The sequence below is a fragment of the Leucoraja erinacea genome, chromosome 30, assembly GCF_028641065.1.
Source record: "Leucoraja erinacea ecotype New England chromosome 30, Leri_hhj_1, whole genome shotgun sequence".
Lineage (NCBI taxonomy): Eukaryota > Metazoa > Chordata > Chondrichthyes > Rajiformes > Rajidae > Leucoraja > Leucoraja erinaceus.
The window spans coordinates 24348446-24371254 of NC_073406.1; the positions used below are offsets into that span (position 1 = coordinate 24348446).

General features: G+C 41.4%; 1 protein-coding gene across 2 annotated transcripts in view; it reads left to right on the plus strand.

Moving 5' to 3' along the window:
* acot7 (acyl-CoA thioesterase 7) overlaps positions 1-22809 on the plus strand; it is a 406168-nt gene that overhangs the window by 199400 nt on the left and 183959 nt on the right. Inside the window, exons 4-7 of one of the 2 annotated variants that reach the window (XM_055659683.1) lie at positions 3153-3244; positions 8337-8451; positions 11598-11612; positions 19986-20072. In XM_055659683.1, the coding sequence (XP_055515658.1) occupies positions 3153-3244; positions 8337-8451; positions 11598-11612; positions 19986-20072 (309 nt within the window). The remainder of the gene's footprint in view (positions 1-3152; positions 3245-8336; positions 8452-11597; positions 11613-19985; positions 20073-22809) is intronic. The other variant, XM_055659684.1, reaches the window with a different exon arrangement.

Genomic DNA, 22809 nt, shown 5'->3' on the forward strand with positions numbered 1-22809 from the left:
TTTATCAGCATTAAACTCCATCTGCCATCTTTCATCCCATTTTTCCAAATGGCCTAAATCACTCTGTAGACTTTGGAAATCCTCTTCATTATCATATATGGTTATATGAGTGCAGGCAGTTGGGACTAAGGGGAAACAAATTTGTTCGGCATGGACTTGTAGGGCCGAGATGGCCTGTTTCCGTGCTGTAATTGTTATATGGTTATATGGTTATCCACAACACCCCCTATCTTGGTATCATCTGCATACTTACTAATCCAATTTACCACACCTTCATCCAGATCATTGATGTACATGACAAACAACAAAGGACCCAACACAGATCCCTGAGGCACCCCACTAGTCACCTGCCTCCAACCCGATAAACAGCCATCCACCATTACCCTCTGGCTTCTCCCATTCAACCACTGTTGAATCCATCTTGCTATTCCTGCATTTATACCCAACAGTTGAACCTTTTTAACCAACCTTCCATGAGGAACCTTGTCAAAGGCCTTACTAACGTCCATATAGACAACATCCACTGCTTTACCCTCATCAATTTCCCTAGTAACCTCTTCAAAAAATTCAAGAAGATTAGTCAAACATGACCTTCCAGGCACAAATCCATGTTGACTGTTCCTAATCAGACTCTGTTTATCCAGATGCTTATATATATTATCTCTAAGAATCCTTTCCATTAATTTGCCCACCACTGACGTCAAACTAACAGGTCTATAATTGCTAGGTTTACTCTTAGACCCCTTTTTAAACAATGGAACAACATGCGCAGTACGCCAATCCTCCGGCACTATTGCCGTTTCTAATGACATTTGAAATATTTCTGTCATAGCCCCTGCTATTTCTACACTAACTTCCCTCAATCTCCTAGGGAATATCATGTCCGGACCTGGAGACTTATCCACTTTTATATTTCTCAAAAGTGTCAGTACTTCCTCTTCTTTGATCCTCATAGTTTCCATAGCTACTCTACTTGTTTCCCTTACCTCACATAATTCAATATCCTTCTCCTTGGTGAATACCGATGAAAAGAAATTGTTCAATATCTCCCCCATCTCTTTTGGCTCTGCAGATAGCTGTTCACTCTGACTTTCTAATGGACCAACTTTATCCCTCGTTATCCTTTTGCTATTAATATAGCTGTAGAAACCCTTTGGATTTACTTTCACCTTACTTGCCAAAGCAACCTCATATCTTCTTTTAGCTTTTCTAATTTATTTCTTAAGATTCTTTTTTACATTCTTTATATTCCTCACGTACCTCATTTACTCCATGCTGCCTATAATTATTGTAGATCTCTCTCTTTTTCCGAACCAAGTGTCCAATTTCCCTTGAAAACCATGGCTCTTTCCAATTTTTACTATTTCCTTTCAACCGAACAGGGACATAAAGATTCTGTACTCTTGAAATTTCACCTTTAAATGTCCTCCATTTCTCTTCCACATCTTTCCCATAAAACAAACTGTCCCAATTTACTCCTTTTAAATCCTTTCGCATCTCCTCAAAGTTAGCCTTTTGTCCAATCAAAAATCTCAACCCTAGGTCCAGTTCTGACCCTCTCCATAATTATATTGAAACTAATGGTATTGGGATCACTGGTCCCGAACTGTTCCCCAACGCATACCTCTGCCATCTGTCCCATCTCATTTCCTAACAGGAGGTCCAGCACTGCCCCTCCTCTAGTAGGTGCCTCTATGTATTGCTGCAAAAAACTATCCTGCGCACATTTTATAAACTCCAACCCATCCAGCCCATTTACAGAATGTGTCTCCCAGTCTATGTGTGGAAAGTTGAAATCTCCCACAATCACTACCTTGTGCTTACTACTAATATCTGCTATCTCCTTACATATTTGCTCTTCAATATGGACTTCAGTAAGGCCTTTGACAAGGTTCCTCATGGAAGGTTGGTTAAGAAGGTTCAATGGTTGGGTATTAATGGTGGAATAGCAAGATGGATTCAACAGTGGCTGAATGGGAGATGCCAGAGAGTAATGGTGAATGGTTGTTTGTCAGGTTGGAGGCCAGTGACTAGTGGGGTGCCACAGGGATCTGTGTTGGGTCCACTGTTGTTTGTCATGTACATCAATGATCTGGATGATGGTGTGGTAAATTGGATTAGTAAGTATGCAGATGATACTAAGATAGGTGGGGTTGCAGATGATGCTAAGATATGTGGGGTTCCCTGAAAGTGGAATCTCATGTAGATAGGGTGATAAAGAAAGCTTTTGGTGTATTGGCCTTTATAAATAAGAGCATTGAGTATAGAAGTTGGGATGTAATGTTAAAATTGTACAAGGCATTGGTGAGGCCAATTTTGGAGTACGGTGTACAATTTTGGTCGCCTAATTATAGGAAGGATGTCAACAAAATAGAGAGAGTACAGAGGAGATTTACTAGAATGTTGCCTGGGTTTCAGCAACTAAGTTACAGAGAAAGGTTGAACAAGTTAGGGCTTTATTCTTTGGAGCGCAGAAAGTTAAGGGGGACTTGATAGAGGTCTTTAAAATGATGAGAGGGATAGACAGAGTTGACGTAGATAAGCTTTTCCCACTGAGAGTAGGGAAGATTCAAACAAGGGGACATGCCTTGAGAATTAAGGGACAGAAGTCTAGGGGTAACATGAGGGGGAATTTTTTTACTCAAAGAGTGGTGGCTGTGTGGAATGAGCTTCCAGTGAAGGTGGTGGAGGCAGGTACATTTTTATAATTTAAAAATAAATTGGGTAGTTATATGGACGGGAAAGGAATGGAGGGTTATGGTCTGAACGCAGGTGTATGGGACTAGGGGAGAATACATGTTCGGCACGGACTAGAAGGGTCGAGATGGCCTGTTTCCGTGCTGTAATTGTTATATGGTTATATGGTTAAAGCATTGCCTAGAATGTGTAAAACATTGGTGAATGAACAAGGGAACAGGTCTCAAGTGATTACCATGTCAGGAGCAAGATGAATAGCCTCCTGGGGCATCATAATGAAATGATTCCTCCTGTGGCTCAATCCCAAACTCTGTCTGATTATGCTCCCGTGAAGCACCTTGAAATCTTTGATTGCTTCAAAGGCACAGTATAAATGTAACTATAATATAATAAATGTACAATATAAATACAAGTGATCTAAATTAAGAAATGACTTCTCTTTTTGTGATGTCTAGGTGTCAAACGAGTGACCAATCGAGCAACGCTGTGGTATGTGCCATTGTCTGCGGATAATGTACACAGCGTGGTCAAGGTTCCTCCACTGCAGGTAACTCATTTACAACGCTCAATGTTTTATTTCTTCCATTTTTAAAGCGAGATTTCATTAGAAAAATAAACGCTCTTGTTGGAAACCTAAATTAAAAAGAAGAATTCATGGAAGATCAATACAGTTTTGAAATCAGTCAGCTTTGTTAAATTATCAGTTCCCATTGTTGCCACTGGCAATGCCAGGAGCCATTGTCCATCAAGCTGAAGGCAGTTAGAAGTTAGCCCATGGGTGTTTTGGATTCACGTATAAGCCAGAACAGATCAGGTTGTTAGGTTCTTTCAATAGATACAAAATGTTGGAGTAACTCAGCGGGTCAGGCAGCATCTCTGGAGAAAAGGAAGAGATCTCCTTTTCGTATCGAGACCCTTCGACCTGAAACATCACCTATTCCTTTTCTCCAGAGATGTTACCTGACCCACTGATTATTCCAGCGTTTTATGTTTTATCTTTGGTGCAAATCAGCATCTTCAATTCCTTCCTACACATTTGGTCTGCTCCACTGCGAGATCTCCTCAAGGTATGCCTGCTTTGAAGATGTTCTCCTCCCTCTCTGATGGAGGTTCTGAGGAAGAGGAGTCTCGACCCAAAACGTCACATATTCCTTTTCTCCAGAGATGCTGCCTGACCCGCTGAGTTACTCAAACATTTAATGTTCCCCGCTGTTACAGTGGATTCAGACCATTGATCCAGGACATTGGCTGCTTGTCTGGCTACTTGGGTTATCTGCACTATTCTCCTTTAAAACAATCTGTCAGGGTATCATTTCAGTTGTGACTCTTTACCAGTCGATTATTATTTCCAACCATTCCTGCTGGATGATTATCGTGTTGGAACAGTTGTCTCAGAAAATGGTGCTTGGCATTAAAAATGTAACCCTTGTCTATCCTTGTCAAGTAATGTTTTTACAGACTTTACAGCTAAGAGGCTACTGTAGTTAGAAACATAGAAAATAGGTGCAGGAGGAGGCCATTCGGCCCTTCGAGCCAGCACCGCCATTCATTGTGATCATGGCTGATCGTCCCCCATCAACCCGTGCCTGCCTTCTCCCCATATCCCTTGACTCCACTAATAGAAACAGTTGCTGTGTCATTCTGGCATTTCCAAACAGGTTATGATGGAGATGAGTTTGTAAGGTTTTTGATACAGAATGATGTTGACAGAAATATTAAAATTGCCAATGAATGTGGTATTTATTTATAAAGTTGGTCGCAACAAATCTAGAATAAACATAAACAAAATAGATGCACAAAAATAATGAGTCAGTCAAGTCATATATCTTTACAGTAGATGTCCACAATAGTATTTTGTTGAAGGAAAGCTCCCTCCTAACTGCACCTGTCATATGATAGAATGCCAACTGTAGAAGAACTATCTTACTGTACTGGTGAAAATTTTCATTTGAATCTGTGTGAGAAATGAGAGTGAGTGGGTTGACAAGTTTGGTTTACTGGTTGGATCTGAGGCTCATTGTAAATGAAGCAACTATTACATTCATTTTATGCCACAATTGCCCTTGTGCTGCTCCCTGATCTCACTGTAGGATGGGGTGATGGTGCAGAGGAAGATAATGACTCTTGTCCCAGAACCATCCTTACATAATGGCCTTAGTGGGGAGATATAATTATACGATAAACAGACACAACCTGATGCAAAATGTTTGTCTAGTAATTAGGTACAGTCATATATTGACTGATAGATCTACCAAATGGAACAGAAGTTAGGAGATTAAACATTGACCTTCATCTGTAAATTCAAGGATGCACTGTAATGTCCATTGCGTACATTACCCTTGAAGGATCACAGGGAGCAACATTGCTACTATATATTCAAAAACAATATAGATTAGACTGGGGAAATCAATGTAGATTTGTATTTTTCACAAGGAGAGTTTGGCAGTTCACATCGCTGCAGAAAGTCGACAGCCAACAGCATTATATTGGATTGGGAATACTCAATCCCAATTTTTGTTAAAAGACCCCTGATCCCAGGTCCCGTGCTTGTCAAAGCTCCCTGACCTTACGTATTGTTCTTCGTGAAGGATCACTGACCCCAGGCTCTGGTCCTTGATAAAGACCTATAACCATATAACCATATAACAATTACAGCACGGAAACAGGCCATCTCGGCCCTACAAGTCCATGCCGAACAAATTTTTTTCCCCTTAGTCCCACCTGCCTGCACTCGTACCATAACCCTCCATTCCCTTCCCATCCATATGCCTATCCAATTTATTTTTAAATGATACCAATAAACCTGCCTCCACCACTTCCACTGGGAGCTCATTCCACACTGCCACCACTCTCTGCGTAAAGAAGTTCCCCCTCATATTACCCCTAAACTTCTGTCCCTTAATTCTGAAGTCATGACCTCTGACTCTAATCTGATCTTTGTTAAAGCCCTAAACTTGTACCCTGAAGTTTGTGGATTACACTTGACCTCAGGGCCAATCCTCCCAAATGATCCCAAACTCGGAACCTGATTCTCATTAAAATCCCTGTGATCCTCTTCAGCTTTAATTGTCTTGACCATTCCATACCCAGTCTCGTCTGATGTTCTCCTAAGATCCCTGTCCCCATGTCCTAACCCTCTTGTTCCAGATACCATGCGCGCCCCAAACCCGCAGACAATTGGGTGGCACTGTGGCGCAGCAGTAGAATTACTGCCTTACAGCACCAGACACCCAGGTTTGATCCTGACTTATGGGTGCAGTCTGCACATTCTCACTGTGACCGCATGGGTTTTCTCCGGGTGGTCTGGTTTCCTCACACATGCCAAAGGTTTGTAGGTTAATTGGCTTTTGTAAATTGTCCCTAGTGTGTAGAATAGTGCCAGTGTATGGGGTGGTCACTGGTCGGCACAGACTCGGTGGGTTGAAAGGCCTTTTCTCTAAAGTCCAAAGACTAAAATGGTCACTAGTGCCCTGCTGAATGCAACCCTAGCACGCTCATTTCTGGACTTGTGATTCTTTTTTGGTACTTGGTTCTTTTAGAAAAGCTTTGTAATTGTTGGCCATATCATCGATCCATTATCTAGGAGTTTAGATTGTTTCATGAATCAATCTAATACCCTTTGGACGAAAAGATTTTTGGTTGGGGTGGGGAAGATAAGATGGGGATAAGGAGCATATTCTGTTACGCTGATGTAGGCAACAGGCGGCAAAAATCGTGCATGATGGCTATCAATGTTTTAGTATTAAGACGTGTGAATTGGCATATTTTTAAAATGATTGACCATTATTCTGTTGACCAGAAGTACATTTTTATCTTTCAATAAATGGAAGAATTTTCATTTAGATTTTTTGCATGATTTCAAAAATAAATTTGGTGTTCTGAGTTTAATTAACCTATCTGGATAAAACTTTGTTCACAATCATCACCTGCTTTCATGTAGAATTTAAAGATTAAAGAATATGACAAAATGCTGTGCAAATGCATTGCTGAAGAGATTTGCAAAATATCCAGGAAATACCAATGTAACTATTTCTTCCCTAGAATAACACTTTAAAAAAAACAAGGTATTTCAATTTCTAAAAATGTGTGGTTTTATATCAGCACCAGACTGCATGACCCCACATTGAACTTTAGATTTTGGTTCAATTCTCTCATTATTGCTCTATATTTCCATTACATCTCACACCCAGATCAGTTCCCACGACCTTGTGTCAAGAGAAGTCTTGTTTGTACTTTAGGAATTTTCTTGTCAAACTAAGGGATGTGTACACAGACCATGATCCCAGTGGTTCAATGCTTTATTTATTGTCACATATACAGGGGTAGAGTTGAGTACTTGCTCTGCCTGCTATCCAGTCAGATAATCCTGCACATGAGTACAATAGATCCTTTTCTGGAACAAGACGCCGAGAATAGCCATATTCCAGCGTCATCTTGGAACTTCCAAGTCTCTGGAAAGTCCGATCTGTTGGCACTGGATTGATGTAGTAAGGGTCAGCCTGGACCAGTGCAATCCTGTTGGCTGCTTCTACCGTAGCTCCATCAGCTGTCGTAGACTGCACTTGATCAGCTCGCTCACTTGGAATAGACTCCGCCAATACCACGACCCACAACCACCGCAAATGCACCTTCCGTCACCTCCAACAGCCACCCCTTCCAAACTGCCTCTGGGCTATTTACAAAACAGTTACGTTAGTAGCAGGAGTACGCACAAGGTCTGCCCTGCTGCTCAATAAGATCACAACTGTTAACAGTAACCTCAACTCCACAGTCCACTTTTATCTAGGTACATATCACCCAATATATCCTCCCAATGACCTCCATTATTTCAGATTGGGAGCAACCAACCCATTAAACTTATGCTGTGGAGTTGAGGCCAAAGTAGGTTTGTTTCCCCCTCCATGGCACTATCCTGGAATGCTTCTTCAGCCTCCTCTGTCCCAGCTCATATTCCTCACTCCATCTTTTCTGGCTTCTCAGTGTTGGTTGTAGTAGTCTGTAAGTTCCTGAGTGGTGCTGGCAAAGTGGGTGTCGAGTAGAGCTATCATCTAGGAATCAGTGATGAGGTGACGGAAGGTGCATTTCTCAAAACATTATTTGGCTTTGAACACTTCTTCAAAGGGTCGTAGAAGCAGATTCCTTGAATATTTTATGAGGCAGAGATGTATTTTTCTTTAGCAAGGAGTTATAGGTTACCATGGGCAGACTGGAACGTGTAGTTGAGGTTACCGTTAATAGCTGTGATCTTATTGAACAGCAGAGCAGACAAAAGGGCCAGTTGGCTTATTCCTGCTACTAGCGTAGCAGCTTTGTAAATAGCCCCAAGTCCTACAGTTTGGATCTCCTTCCCTCAAACCTTCACCCAGCGATTTCTCTCTGCAACCTTAAGAGTCATCTTAAGACCTGACTTTTTAACATAGACTTGGCTCCTCACGCTGATGTGAATCCTTGTGGGTGAACCTGCAAGGCAAAGGTGCTCTTTAAATACAGGTCATGGTTGCTGTCCACTTTCAAAGGGGATCTCTGATTAGCAATGGGCTGATGATGATGGATGATAAAATTGCTGCTCTGTAAAATAAAGTTTACAATATAAACGTTGAATCTTCTGTTCCTCCCCAATCCCAACCCCCATCCAAAAGTATTCAAGTCCAGAACAGGAAGAGGAAGGTCGTAAAAGATATGAAGCTCAGAAATTGAACCGAAGTGAATCCAAGCAAAGGAATGCCACAATAATTTTCCCCACCATTAATGTGGGTAAGTGCACTATTAAGCGTTTCCACTTATACAGTGAGACAGTTGTGAGAGTCATTATTCCTGTCATTAACACACAACCTGTCCACTTCAATGGAACCCGGCGTTGTACATTAACATGTTGTGGGCAGTCCCCAATATCAACAATACTCGTTGAATGTTTTTGATTCTTTGCTGTTTCTGCTTTGTCTGCAGCACCCGTGACAGTTGTCCTGCTGTTGAAAGGTGCTTTAATGCATTCCCATTGTCCATGACGACAATAATAAATTGCTTGCTCCAGCACCACAAAACTATACTTCCTGCATTCAAAGGCATGGCATTTGCATCTACTGATGAAAGACCCATTGACAGAGTCAGCCTTGTCCTGGAGAAGATCTTGTTTGGACTTTAGAGTCTGCAGTGACCCGTGATCCCCCCGATAACTTTCTATCCTACACAATAGGGACAATTTACAATTTTTACCGAAGCCAATTATCCTACAAATCTGTACATCTTTGAAGTGGGAGGAAACCTACGCGGTTATAGGGAGAACGTACAAACTCTGTACAGACAGCACTCATTGTCAGGATGGAAGCCGGATCTCTGGCGCTATCAGACAGCAACTCTACAGCTGCCTCACTGTGCCGCCCTTTGATAACACAATGCGAACACAAAATATGGCGCATGTTCAACAGAAACATACAGATGAATGTGAGAAAGAAGAGTACATTCTCACATGTCACAAGGTTTTACTTAGTCACTGCTCTCCCAGGATCCCAGTAGTAATGGAACACCACAAGAATGTTGACCCCACAAGAACATCATTCTGAACACACAGTCTCTTTAACGGGACATAAAATGCCACTAACCCTTTCCTTGGATTTATAGCCACAAACATGCTGGTACTTCTCACAACTTACATTTCCAGTTAGTTGTCTGTGGCATTTCGTTAAGGTTACTTTTGACTGGCAAGCATCATAATTATTAAGACAACAACAGTTGAAAATGTTTGAATATGTGAATAGTATTTGTAATGTTTCGTTCTCACAGTAATCCAGTAGCACCTATTAATAACTGAAAAATTGTTAAAATTTAAAATGTTCCATTTTAAAGCGGCCTCTGCTCTTTGATCTTTTAAAAGAGAAGCAAGGATAGGAGTGAGCTGATTAAGATTAGAGAACCCATTTTCTGCATCAGCGCTACCCGTGAGAGCTTTGCCCTTGGGGAGCCAGTATCTGGAGTCCATGATTCCCCTTCAGGCCTAGCTGTCTGGCTAAACATTCTGGCAGCATCAAGCACTCAGAAAATTGGCCTTGGTGAACAGAAGCAAGAACATGATATTCTCCTCATTGCTAGCTAAAGAATGAAAAAAAGACGGGAATTATATTCCACCATCTTGCATGGCTCAATAATATTTTGAGGCTCAAAGCAGCATATTAATGTGAAAGCCAAGACAATTTATGTGGGTCGACACAAAGTGCTGGAGTAACCCAGCGGATCAGGCAGCATTTCTGGAGAAAAAGGATGAGTGACGTTTCGGGTCAGGACCCTCTTCAGACTGTGTCCCGACCCGAAACATCACCCATCCTTTTAACTCATCCTTTGACCTGCTGTGATACTCCAGCACTTTGTGACTATCTTCGGTACAAACCAGCATCTGCAGTTGCTTTCTACACAATTTATGTGTGTGATTGACACAAGCATTGCAGAGTGATGGAAGGTAACAATAGGGGATGAAATTTAATGCAGATAATTCTATGTCCAGTGACATGAAACATCCAAGGAGATTGATTCTAGGATGGGATCCAAAACAGACCAAGAAATGCATTTGCATCCAGTCATGGAATAATGAATCTTCAAAATATCAAGACACAGTAATGCTGCCAAGAAAGGACACAGGATCACAGGTTATCTACTTTAGTGTGGATAAATATGAGGGGAACTATAAACTTATGGAGTTAATAGTGGACCCTAGGAGGAGAGGAACACCCCTGTCCCCAGTGTCCATCAATGGCGTGGATGTGTAGTTTACCAGTGCTAAGGCCTTATACAAGAAGGGATAAAGCCGGCTGTACTTTGAGAAGTCTCCTCTCCTTCAACGTCTTCAACAAGATGCTGCAGATGTGCTACCATCGGTGATAACCAGTGCCATCTTCCTCACTGTTGTGTGCTGGGGCAGTAGGGCGAAGGCCGTGGACGCCAGTAGGATTAACAAACTCATCAGGAAGGCTGGCTCTGTCCTGGGGGCGGAGTTGGATTTATGGGAGGTGGGCTTGGAGGGGAGGATGCTCCCCAAACTGCGGAGCATCCTGGACAACACAGGTCGCCTTCTCCGTGACACACTGAAGATTTTCCCTGTGGCTATCAAACTGTACAACTTGAAAATCATCTTGAATTGAACAGAATACATTTTATTAGCCAAGTATGTATACATACAAGGAATTTGCATTGGTGCTTTGCTCGCAACAACACGATATACAGTAGACAATTAAAAATAAAACATTATAATTTAAACATGTGAAGAATGAAATTAAATACCAAACAATGTCCCCTGGATCTTGATTGCCCCACTCTACCTAAAGGCTCTGTGAATTTACTGTATTTATTCCCCTCATGATCTTTTACACCTCTAGAAGATGACCCTTCATCCTCCTGCACTCCATGGAATAAAGTCCTCTCCTCCCTCTAACTCAGGCTGTCAAGACTTGGCAACATCCTCGTTAATCTTATCTGCAATGTTTGCAGCTTAACACCACCCTCCCTATAGCAGGGGGACCAAAACTGAAGACAATAGACTGCTGTTGCTGATCTGAATGCCCCTTTTCCACATTGCAACTCTACTGTATTTCCTGTCTGCTATTTTGGCATAAGCATTAACACTGGTTAAATTTGCAGGGGTATGTCATATGAACACATTAAATGTTCATTATTACAGGTGTTCTCTAGCCTCATTTTACTTTGTCCTTTCCCAAGGTGTAGTCAACTGGACTAACATGCAATAGAACGTAAAGCTACAGTTTACAGCTAATTTAAATTTGATTAAATTGGAATGAATTCATGAATTGAAGTATGTTTAATTTCTATCTAGTTAGAGTCAGAATAGATTCAATTTCCTTGAATTGTATTAACTCTAGTTTTTTTTCCCCTGTTCATTATGACTTTCCTGCCAGACCGAAAATCCAAAGGTAAGCTTATCTGAAACTCCCTTATTTAAGTACAGATTAGCTCATAAGATTCAAGGCCCTGCAACATAGGTGTAGCTGCAGATGACACAAAATGCTGGAGTAACTCAGCGGGCCAAGCAGCGTCACTGGATAGAAGGAATGGGTGACGCTTCGGGTCAAGACCCTTCCTCACCCATTCCTTCTATCCAGGCTATGAAGAAGGGTCTTGATCCAAACCATCACCCATTTCTTCTATCCCGAGATGCTGGCTGTCTCGCTCAGTTACTGCAGCATTTTGGGTCCATCTTCAGTGTAAACCAGCGTATGCAACCCTCTCCTAGACATATAATGGGTGACTTCAATCTATATATAGATTGGGTGAATCAAATTGGCAAGGTTGCTGAGGAAGAGGATTTCTTGGAATGTATGCGGGATAGTTTTCTAAACCAACATGTAGAGGAACCAACGAGAGAGCAGGCTATTCTAGACTGGGTATTGAGTAATGAGGAAGGGTTAGTTAGCAGTCTTGTTGTGCGTGGTCCCTTGGGCAAGAGTGACCATAATATAGTTGAGTTCTTCATTAGGATGGAGAGTGACATCGTTAATTCAGAAACAAGTGTCCTGAACTTAAAGAAAGGTAACTTTGAGGGTATGAGACGTGAATTGGCCAAGATAGACTGGCGATTAATTCTTAATGGGTTGACGGTGGATATGCAATGGAAGGCATTTAAAGACTGCATGGATGAACTACAACAATTCTTCATCCCAGTTTGGCAAAAAAATAAATCAGGGAAGGTAGTGCATCCGTGGATAACAAGGGAAATCAGAGATAGTATCAAAACAAAAGATGAAGTGTACAAATTAACCAGAAGAAGCAGCCTACCAGAGGACTGGGAGAAATTCAGAGACCAGCAGAGGAGGACAAAGGGCTTAATTAGGAAAGGGAAAATAGATTATGAAAGAAAACTGGCAGGGAACATAAAAACTGACTGCAAAAGCTTTTATAGATATGTGAAGAGAAAAAGATTAGTTAAAACAAATGTAGGTCCCTTGCAGTCAGAAACGGGTGAATTGATCATGGGGAACAAGGACATGGCAGACCAATTGAATAACTACTTTGGTTCTGTCTTCACTAAGGAAGACATAAAAAATCTGCCGGAAATAGCATGGGACCAGGGGTCAAATGAGATGGAGGAACTGAGTGAAATCCAGGTTAGCCGGGAAGTGGTGTGAGGTAAATTGAATGGATTAAAGGCCGATAAATCCCCAGGGCCAGATAGGCTGCACCCCAGAGTACTTAAGGAAGTAGCCCCAGAAATAGTGGATGCATTAGTGATAATTTTTCAAAACTCTTTAGATTCTGGAGTAGTTCCTGAGGATTGGAGGGTAGCTAATGTAACACCACTTTTTGAAAAGGAAGGGAGAGAGAAAACGGGGAATTACAGACCAGTTAGTCTAATGTCGGTAGTGGGGAAACTGCTAGAATCAGTTATTAAAGATGGGATAGCAGCACATTTGGAAAGTGGTGAAATCATTGGACAAAGTCAGCATGGATTTATGAAGGGTAAATCATGTCTGACGAATCTTATAGAATTTTTCGAGGATGTAACTAGTAGAGTGGATAAGGGAGAACCAGTGGATGTGTTATATCTGGACTTTCAGAAGGCTTTCGACAAGGTCCCACATAAGAGATTAGTATATAAACTTAAAGCACACGGTATTGGGGGTTCAGTATTGATGTGGATAGAGAACTGGCTGGCAGACAGGAAGCAAAGGGTAGGAGTAAACGGGTCCTTTTCACAATGGCAGGCAGTGATTAGTGGGGTACCGCAAGGCTCACTTCTGGGACCCCAGCTATTTACGATATATATTAATGATTTGGACGAGGGAATTGAATGCAACATCTCCAAGTTTGCGGATGACACGAAGCTGGGGTGCAGTGTTAGCTGTGAGGAGGATGCTAGGAGGCTGCAAGGTGACTTGGATAGGCTGGGTGAGTGGGCAAATGCATGGCAGATGCAGTACAATGTGGATAAATGTGAGGTTATCCACTTTGGTGGCAAAAACAGGAAAGTAGATTATTATCTGAATGGTGGCCGATTAGGAAAGGGGGAGATTCAACGAGACCTGGGTGTCATGGTACACCAGTCATTAAAAGTAGGTATGCAGGTGCAGCAGGCAGTGAAGAAGGCGAATGGTATGTTAGCATTCATAGCAAAAGGATTTGAGTATAGGAGCAGGGAGGTTCTACTGCAGTTGTACAGGGTCTTGGTGAGACCACACCTGGAGTATTGCGTGCAGTTTTGGTCTCCTAATCTGAGGAAAGACATTCTTGCCATAGAGGGAGTACAGAGAAGGTTCACCAGACTGATTCCTGGGATGTCAGGACTTTCATATGAAGAAAGACTGGATAGACTCGGTTTGTACTCGCTAGAATTTAGAAGATTGAGGGGGGATCTTATAGAAACTTACAAAATTCTTAAGTGGTTGGACAGGCTAGATGCAGGAAGATTGTTCCTGATGTTGGGGAAGTCCAGAACAAGGGGTCACAGTTTAAGGATATCTTTTAGGACCGAGATGAGGAAAACTTTATTCACACACAGAGTGGTGAATCTCTGGAATTCTCTGCCGCAGAAGGTAGTTGGGGCCAGTTCATTGGCAATATTTAAGAGGGAGTTAGATGTGGCCCTTGTGTCTAAAGGGATCAGGGGGTATGGAGAGAAGGCAGGTACAGGATAATGAGTTGGATGATCAGCCATGATCATATTGGATGGCGGTGCAGGCTCGAAGGGCCGAATGGCCTACTCTTGCACCTATTTTCTATGTTTCTATAGGTCTAGCTGAATACTGCTACACGCTGTGTTTGAAACATCGTTAAAAAAGTAAAGGGATGAATTCAGGGAACAACATAAGAACTTGTCATGAATGTTGTGCAGAATTTGGCAATGAAGGAGAAATGATTCTGGTATTATTTTGCCCGCATGTTACTGCGGTAATGATGGACTTTGCAGAATGGTGTAATATAGCTTTCTGCTTCCCCATCTGATTGTGATTAAATGGTTTCCCACGCAGATGGAGAGAATTCTCATTGCAAAACCTAGTGAAGGGCCAAAACCGCATAAATATGACTGAAAAAGCTAAGCTTCAGAGAGTCTTTCTTGCTTGGCTCTTTTCTTTTCCCAAGTAGCAGCAACTAGCAGACCTATTGCGGGCTCACCCAATCTGTCTGTTGCCACTGGTGATCACGTAGGCCTCTAAGATCAAAAGAAGTGCAGAGTATCGAGAATTAATAAGGAAAGAAAATGCTGTGGAATACTGCACTTTATAGTTTAAGTGGCAGTAAAAAAAAGGTTTCCTGGGGCAAAGTAATGGTGTGGGACACTGATGGATTTCTCCACAGATTACAGTTTAGTCTTGACAGAACCTGGCCAGGCCACTGCGTTCTGGGCAAAAGGGTTCTGCTGTTTGTCCCAGTGCATATACACTACAATGCATTCTAAATTATATACATTTAATTTATCTTTAGGAGGGCAAAGCTCTCCTTTATGAACTTTACAGTTCATAACCAATTGAGAATTGATGGCAGGCCGTCTCATTGAATCACTGCGGTTCTTCTGATAAAAGTGCTTCAATTATGCTGATGGGCCAAAGATCCAGAAGCTAGACCCAGATGAAGAAATGGTGATATATTTCCAAGGCAGGGTGATACGAAGACCTGAGGGCTTGTTTCAAAATGCCTATTGCTCTTTGTTGGTGGTAAAGTTCAGATGTTTGGGAGCAATGTCAGAATATCATAGGTGAGTAACCAAAGTGCATTTTAATATCCAATTAATTTCTCTGCACAACTTCAGTAGTTTACTTTCAACAGAAGAAGACACAAAGTGCTGGATTAGCTCAGTGGGTTAGGCAGCATCCCTGGAGAACATGGATAGGTGATGTTTTGAGTGAGGACTCTTCTTCTTGCTTATTTATAGGACTACTGGCTGAAATGCCTTTGGTTCTGAGTATCTAAACCTACTAAGAGGGGTGACATTTGCAATTTGCCAGGCCCCCACATGTACATTTGCTCAATTAATTGGCCTGCAGAACTTTGTGACTGCATATGAGTGACCATTAAAGCCATTACATCCTGCAAAGGTTATCTTTTAGTTTAATTTGGAGATTCAACGCGGAAACAGGCCCTTCGGCTCAACCAGCCATCCCCGCACATTAACATTATCCTACACACAATAGGGACAATTTACAATTATACCAAGCCAATTAACCGACAAACCTGTATGTGTTTGGAGTGTGCAGGGAAACTGGTGGTCTTGGAGAGAACCCATGCAGGTTACAGAGAGAATGTACAAATTCCGTTGAGACAAGCACCCGTAGTCTGGATCGAACCTGGGTCTCTAGCTTTGGAAGGCAGCAACTCTACTGCTGCTCCATTATGCTGCCCCTATCGCTAGACTTAGATTCTGGCTCTGGGAGAAGTTTGAAGGTCACTGCAAACATATAAATATTAATTACAATGTGCTATTGGCTGCTCTTGTGACCATTCTTTGAGTTGACATTGCAGCTATCGTGATCTTGGTTGTAGGTGACTTCATTCTGGGTGCTCTCAGCTACAAGAAACACACTATACTTTTTTGGGATGCTCAGGATCAATTTATCTCTTTCAGTCTTGGCTTTTAACCATCTGGATTGTAATTGAATTTGGCCGAGGAATTTAGAGCTGCTGCAGGTAATTTGAGAGAACATTTAATGTCACTTCAAATCTCTCAAGTTTAGACATGAATTCAAATTTGATTTTCTCCTGGAGGAGATTCATAGTTAACAGAGTTAGTCATTTAAACCTCAACATGTTTTCAACCTGTGCCATAGCAAGTGTTGATTGACAGCAAGCGAAAAGGAAAGGCAAAGAAAATGAATTGAAACAAGATTGGAGGAATGTGTTTTTATCTATAGCTCAATTTTCCTTCAACTCTGCATGTGAGTTGCTTTTAATTTTTACTCAAAAGTATTCAACAATCTTTATTTAGAATGGCTTAAGTTACAGATGAGCGGTCACAGACTGGGTGGAAAAGTGAGTGAAGAACAAAATAGCTTTAACTAAAGTCACTACTGTGACCTTTTGTTGATACGGTTCACTACTTAAAAAACAGACAACTCACAATAACGCTAGGTAAATCAACTCAAGCTTTACTGATCATCAGCCGGTGGAAGTGAAGGGGATACACCAGTCAAGTATGCAACAGACACTTGACTTCCCCACGCTACCACTTCAATTAACAAAGATTTCCATGGTATTTATATATTGTTTTATACTTAATCACATTCCAAAGATGTTAGCCATGGTCACATCACTTAATCACATTCCAAAGATATTAGTCATGGTCACAAGATTCAGCCAATACGTACCACTACACGACGAATCTGACCTTGTCTCTCTTCGGCACCGGTCATCGTCTCAATATACATCAACCTGAGCCAAGCCCGGGCTTGTCTCTCTCTCTTATCAATCCACTGGAGAAGGCCAGCTTGAGACAAAATATAAGCTTCAACCTAGTCAAGCATTCCACTATGTATCTTTTATATATTTAAAAGCATTTAACCTTTTCATTGTGGTGTTGACTTGATCCTTAACCATGGCTTTCACGATCTGTCACAATTGATCCAGTCGACGACTACTCTCCTCCAATGCTCTTCTATCGTTGTCTACCTCACTGAGAATGCCTTTGCTTAGTTCATACAATTTTCCCATGTTTTTGGCATCTTTTGCCAACATCTTCTTGAGCTGGCCGTTCATTTGCAACCTCTGCTCCTGTGACGTAGTTTGAGATTTTTTCTACATGAAGATATTCATAGAGTCAAACAGCGTGGAAACAGGTTCTTGAGCCCAACATGCCCACACCAACCAACATGTCCCATCTACACTAGTCCCACCTGCCTGCGTTTGACCCATATCCTCTAATCCTATCCTCTCCATGTATCTGTCTGATTCTTAAACGTTGTGATAGTGCCTGCCTAATGTCCTTCTCCGATTAGATTAGATCAGTTGTGGATAATTAGCTTGTATTGAATAGTGAAGTTGTGAACATTGGAGCAGAACTTGTGAATTTATGCAGACCTTCTCTGAGAAGTTAAATGGATCAAGTTCACAATGTCAGGGATTGGAGAGAGCTGTATGTCTTTATGAGATTTCCTTATTCTTTCATTATTAATTTAATGTGCAGTATCTTCATAATGCTATGTATTGGCCAATGATCATATAGTTATCAGAACAAGCCAGCTTACAGTACACAAATTTTCAATTCCATTTGCTAGACCATTAGGACCGATCGAGATGGTGAAATAGAACGGGCAGACTGCTGTGGTTGAGATTCGGATTTCAGGTTGGGGTTGTTTCATTAAATTGGCCAGCGGAAGTTATAGGACCAACTACCAGGAATATCTCGGGCCTGCGACAGTTTTCTGCCCGAAGGTTATACATACATACAGGCGACATATTTTTCATAGTATTGCCCTCCAACATCAGTAATTCCAGCTCAGCCGGGGCATTGCACATGGCATCTTTGAGGCCTGTATAGCACAGCTTTTCACAGCATTCCATCTCTGTGAATTGAGAGTAACAGCCCTTGACATCATAGCAGCATTTGATTGAGTATCAAGGGTCTCGACTGAACAGGAGTCGGGTGAAATCAGGGGGAAACTCCTACTACGCTTGTTAGAATCATATGTGGCACAAAGGGGGATGGTTGTGGTGCTTGGAGGTCAGTCATCTCAGCTAAAGAACATCTCTGCAGTAGTTCCTCAGGGTGGTGTCCCCGACCCGACCATCTCCGGGTGCTTCCTCATTAACCTTCTGTTAATCGTAAGATTAAGTCAGATTAAGGATGTTCTTAGGTGATTGTCTAATGTTCAGCACTATTCAGCGACTCTTCAGAGAAGGAAGCATCCCACATCCACGTGTAGCAAGACCTGGACTATATCCAGACCTGGGCTTGATAGATGGCAGGTAACATTCACGCCGCAAGTGCCAGGTGATGCCGATATCCAACAAGAGTCAACCCAGATAGTTTGTATAGAGCAATCTGACCGGGGGGGAGGGGGGTGATTGCCGAAAACGATGGGGGGCCCAACTGGCGGCGTGGGGGGAGCTTGAATGGTGGTGGACCCGGCGGGAGAGGCTGCGAGATCGAAGGGGAACCCTGGGGGGTGCGTCTCCTCAGTGAATTTTTCCAACTTTGTCGGCACCAAAACGTGGCGACACTTGTGTACCGCCTGGGTGACGTCTGTTTTATGATTTTACCGGGTTGTATGCAAAACAAAACATTTCACTGTACCTAAGTACACGTGACAATGAAGTATAATTGAATCACTGCAGCAACTCGCCCAAAACCCCTGAGACAGTACCTTCAAAACCCATAACCTTTATACCAGCTATAAGAGCAAGGACAGCAAAAGCCTGGGAACAGCTCCTCCTTGAAGTCGTCCTCCAAGCCACACATCATCCTGACTTGGAAATATATCATTATTCCTACATGTGACTGAGTCAGAATCCAGGAACTCTCTCCCTAAATTGGATAGTTATATGGATGGGAAGGGAATGAAGGGTTATGGTCTGAGCGCAGGTATATGGGACTAGGGGAGATTATGTGTTCGGCATGGACTAGAAGGGTCGAGATGGCCTGTTTCAGTGCTGTAATTGTTATATGGTTATATGTTATATGGTTAACAGCATTGCGGGTACGCCCATACCTCAAGGAGCTATGGTTCAAGAGGGGAGCTCACCATTACCTTTGAAGGGCAGCTAGAAGGACAATTAAATGCTGGCTCGCTCTGCAAAGCCGGCTATGAGATTGAAGGAAAATGTTAGGGAAACACGTGTAAGAGTAAGAAAGATAAATATAGAAAGTTATGTCTACTGTTTTGCGAATAAATGAACAGAAAATACATTTAGGAGTAATGATGCAGAATTGTATGATTAAAATAAGTAACTGCCTTTGATTTTTTCTGATTTACTATTAATTTTTGTTCAATGCATTGATTTTTTGATGGTACCTCTTCAATTTATTTATCAATATCTTCAGCTACTTTTGATTATAATTGACACCATGTCATGAGAAAAATTCATTCAAAAATTTCAGAATGCATTCTGCTCAAGGAAATGATTAATAAAATCAAGGAATTACCTTTATCAAATCAAATACATTTTATATTGTTTTTCATAGATTGCATTTGATTGACAAACTAGAAGGCTGATATTGTGAAAAGACTAATTGGTGTGGAGATATTTGGAAGTCATCTTAATTGATAAGTTGGCCCAACTATGACTGTACTGATTGGCGTGTATGTTTCTGTTCCAGTAACTCTGACTTAATAATCTTCTCTTACTTTCTTGATTTGCAGAGCCATGTACAGTGGGATACAGTCAATCTAGTCTAATTCACCTTGTGGGCCCATCTGACTGCACGCTGCACAATTTTCTTCAAGGAGGTATTGTACTGCTCCATCTGTTATTGTTGACAAATAGCCATAGAGTGTTGCACATTGTGGGGGGAATGTAGGAGATACAGTAGATGTTTCTGTTGTATATGTGCAGACAACGAAATGATTCAACCAAAGATCTTACAACATCTTCTTGTTGGGGTATGTCCTCAGCTTGTTAAATTTCAAATTCAATAGGACTTTGTCTCGCAGAACAACCAGTTTAAAGCCTTCAATTTTGAGGTAATGTTACAGTTTTTAAAATAACATGCTCCCAATATATGAGGGTAATTTTTAATTGTATGTTATGGTAAGGGGCCGTACCTTCTGGGACTGCAGGCTGCAGCATTAGGCAATGTGGTGCAGCATGTTGGGGAATTAACATGGAGATGGCAAGCCCATCCTCACAGATTCAGAGAACAGAATCTTGGAACATTTACCTTGTAGTGACCAAAGATCAGAGCAGTTTCCCCCCTTGCAATAAACTGCTGAAGACAACTAAACCAAGATGATTAAGGTGCATGCATAAACACACAGGATGCTATAAGCTCAAGTCAATCTCAATTGTGTTTATTGGCAGTTGGATTCAATGAAATGCTTTATTAGGATGTAAGACTTAAACTTTCTGACAGCTAGCTGATGTTTTGTGAACTGTTTATCAGGATCTGTAGGTAAGGTTATGGTTGTTATGCTGAAATAACTAAACGTTTGTGAGAGGTTCTGCACATTGTTTGTGTGAAAGGTGACGAGATGCTTCACTGAAATTACCAGGAATAGATTTATGAAGACAGACGACCTATTGCAATTTCTACATTTAGAGGGGACATATTGGGCAGATGCACAGTCTTTTACCCAGAGTAACGGAATAAAAATACATAGCTTTAAGGTAAGAAGGGAAAGGTTTAATAGGAACCTGAGGGGCAACTTTTTCACAAAGACGGTGGTGGGTATATGGAACGAACTGCCAGAGAAGCTAGTTGAGCCACGTACTATAATAACGTTTAAAATACATTTGGACAGGCACATGGATAGGAAATGTTTAGAGGTGTATGGGCCAAATGCAAGCAGGTGGTCATGGGGCATGGGCAAGTTGGGCCGAATGGCCTGTTTCCATGCTGTATGGCCCGCTATGACATATTTGTGTCCTTTTAATTCCCACCGCTATATGGAGTCTTATATCTTCCCCTTTGAAGAAGAATAGAAAGATATGATTGTTAATTATCAAAGCACTGTTGGATAGCATCGTGTACTTCTGATGTGACCATTAGATTGCTGCTCTGGGTACTTGTCATCACTATTGACAGAATTGTGTTGCTGACGTTGTTGATTAAATCAATAGGAGGATAATAACCAACACATAATTTGGAATAACGCAATATTATATGGATAACACTTCTTTCACAAACATTATGTGATGCTGGAACTTGCGATTTTATTGCATGGCTGAAAAACATCCACACGGTAAAGACTTAACAGGGAAAAAAAATAATTAAAATGGTAAGAACCTTTTGTTAAAATAAACCTCCAATTTTCTACGGGAAGATATGAGCTTCAGGAGAATTCTGCCCAACATAAAACTGCTATCAATTTGATTATTAAAAAAGAGACCCTTAATTCAGAGCTTCAATACCCCTAAAGAGATATTGACTGGGAACGTTGCTTTGCCGTCTATTAACAAAGGGTTAATGAGGTCCCAAAGGCTCTCAGGCAGGTCTGACATTATTTTCTTCCAATAGAACAGCTCTGGAACACAAGGCAATGCTTCAAGGCATTAATTTCACTGCTGCGGTCGAACATAGTGAGAGAGGCTTGACATGAGGGATTTCATGTCAGGAACAAGACTGGCTATTAAAAATAAATCAAAATTGGCAAGCGTGACATATTCTATGATGTGTAAAGTACATCCCCAGATTTTTCCTTTAAATTCGAAGCATTACTTTCGATATTTTATTGATGCTGCAATTGTCAGTGCTTCTGTAAACGTTCCTCTCAAGGCTGTTATCCTAAATGAACCCCTTCATCCTTATTGTGCTGGAAAGAAGAACCAATGCATTATTTCCTACACTAACCCCTCCTTATGCTGGAAGAGGAACTCATTAACCTCAATAAGTTGTCCTTGTACACATGACCATCGGACTTTTAACTTAGCCATGACTTGATCCATTTTATCCATTCTCCGACCGGCAATATTTGAGTAGTATGGGTGTTAGTGGTTTTGGGGAGAAGGCAGGAGAATGGGGTTGAGAGGGAAAGATAGATCAACCATGATGGAATGGCGGAGTAGACTTGAACAGCCTAATTCTGCACCTATAACTTATGAACTTATGAATATGGACTTGCAATCAAGCAAAATCACAGTTAAAAAAAATGCTTAGGTTTATTGTCACATGTACTGTGGACAGTGAAAGGCTTTGTTTTGTACGCTATCTAATAAGATCAGATATACCATACATAGATATAATCAGTTCAAACTCAAGTGCAATAGATAGAACAAAAGGGATGATAAAAAGTGCAGAATATAGACAATTAATATATAGAAATCCCTGTTTCAGTAGTCTGGTGATTTGTTCAACCGTTCATGCCTAGAGTTTGACATTTCCTCAACTCCTCATGCAGCAGAAATAATAAGCGTATTAAGAACGTAAATCATAATCCTCTAATACTCCCACCTTCACTGCAGTTTCAATATCATTGATTTAGAATTAAGTTGCAAATGATCATAAGGACACGGTGGGAAATTTCACTC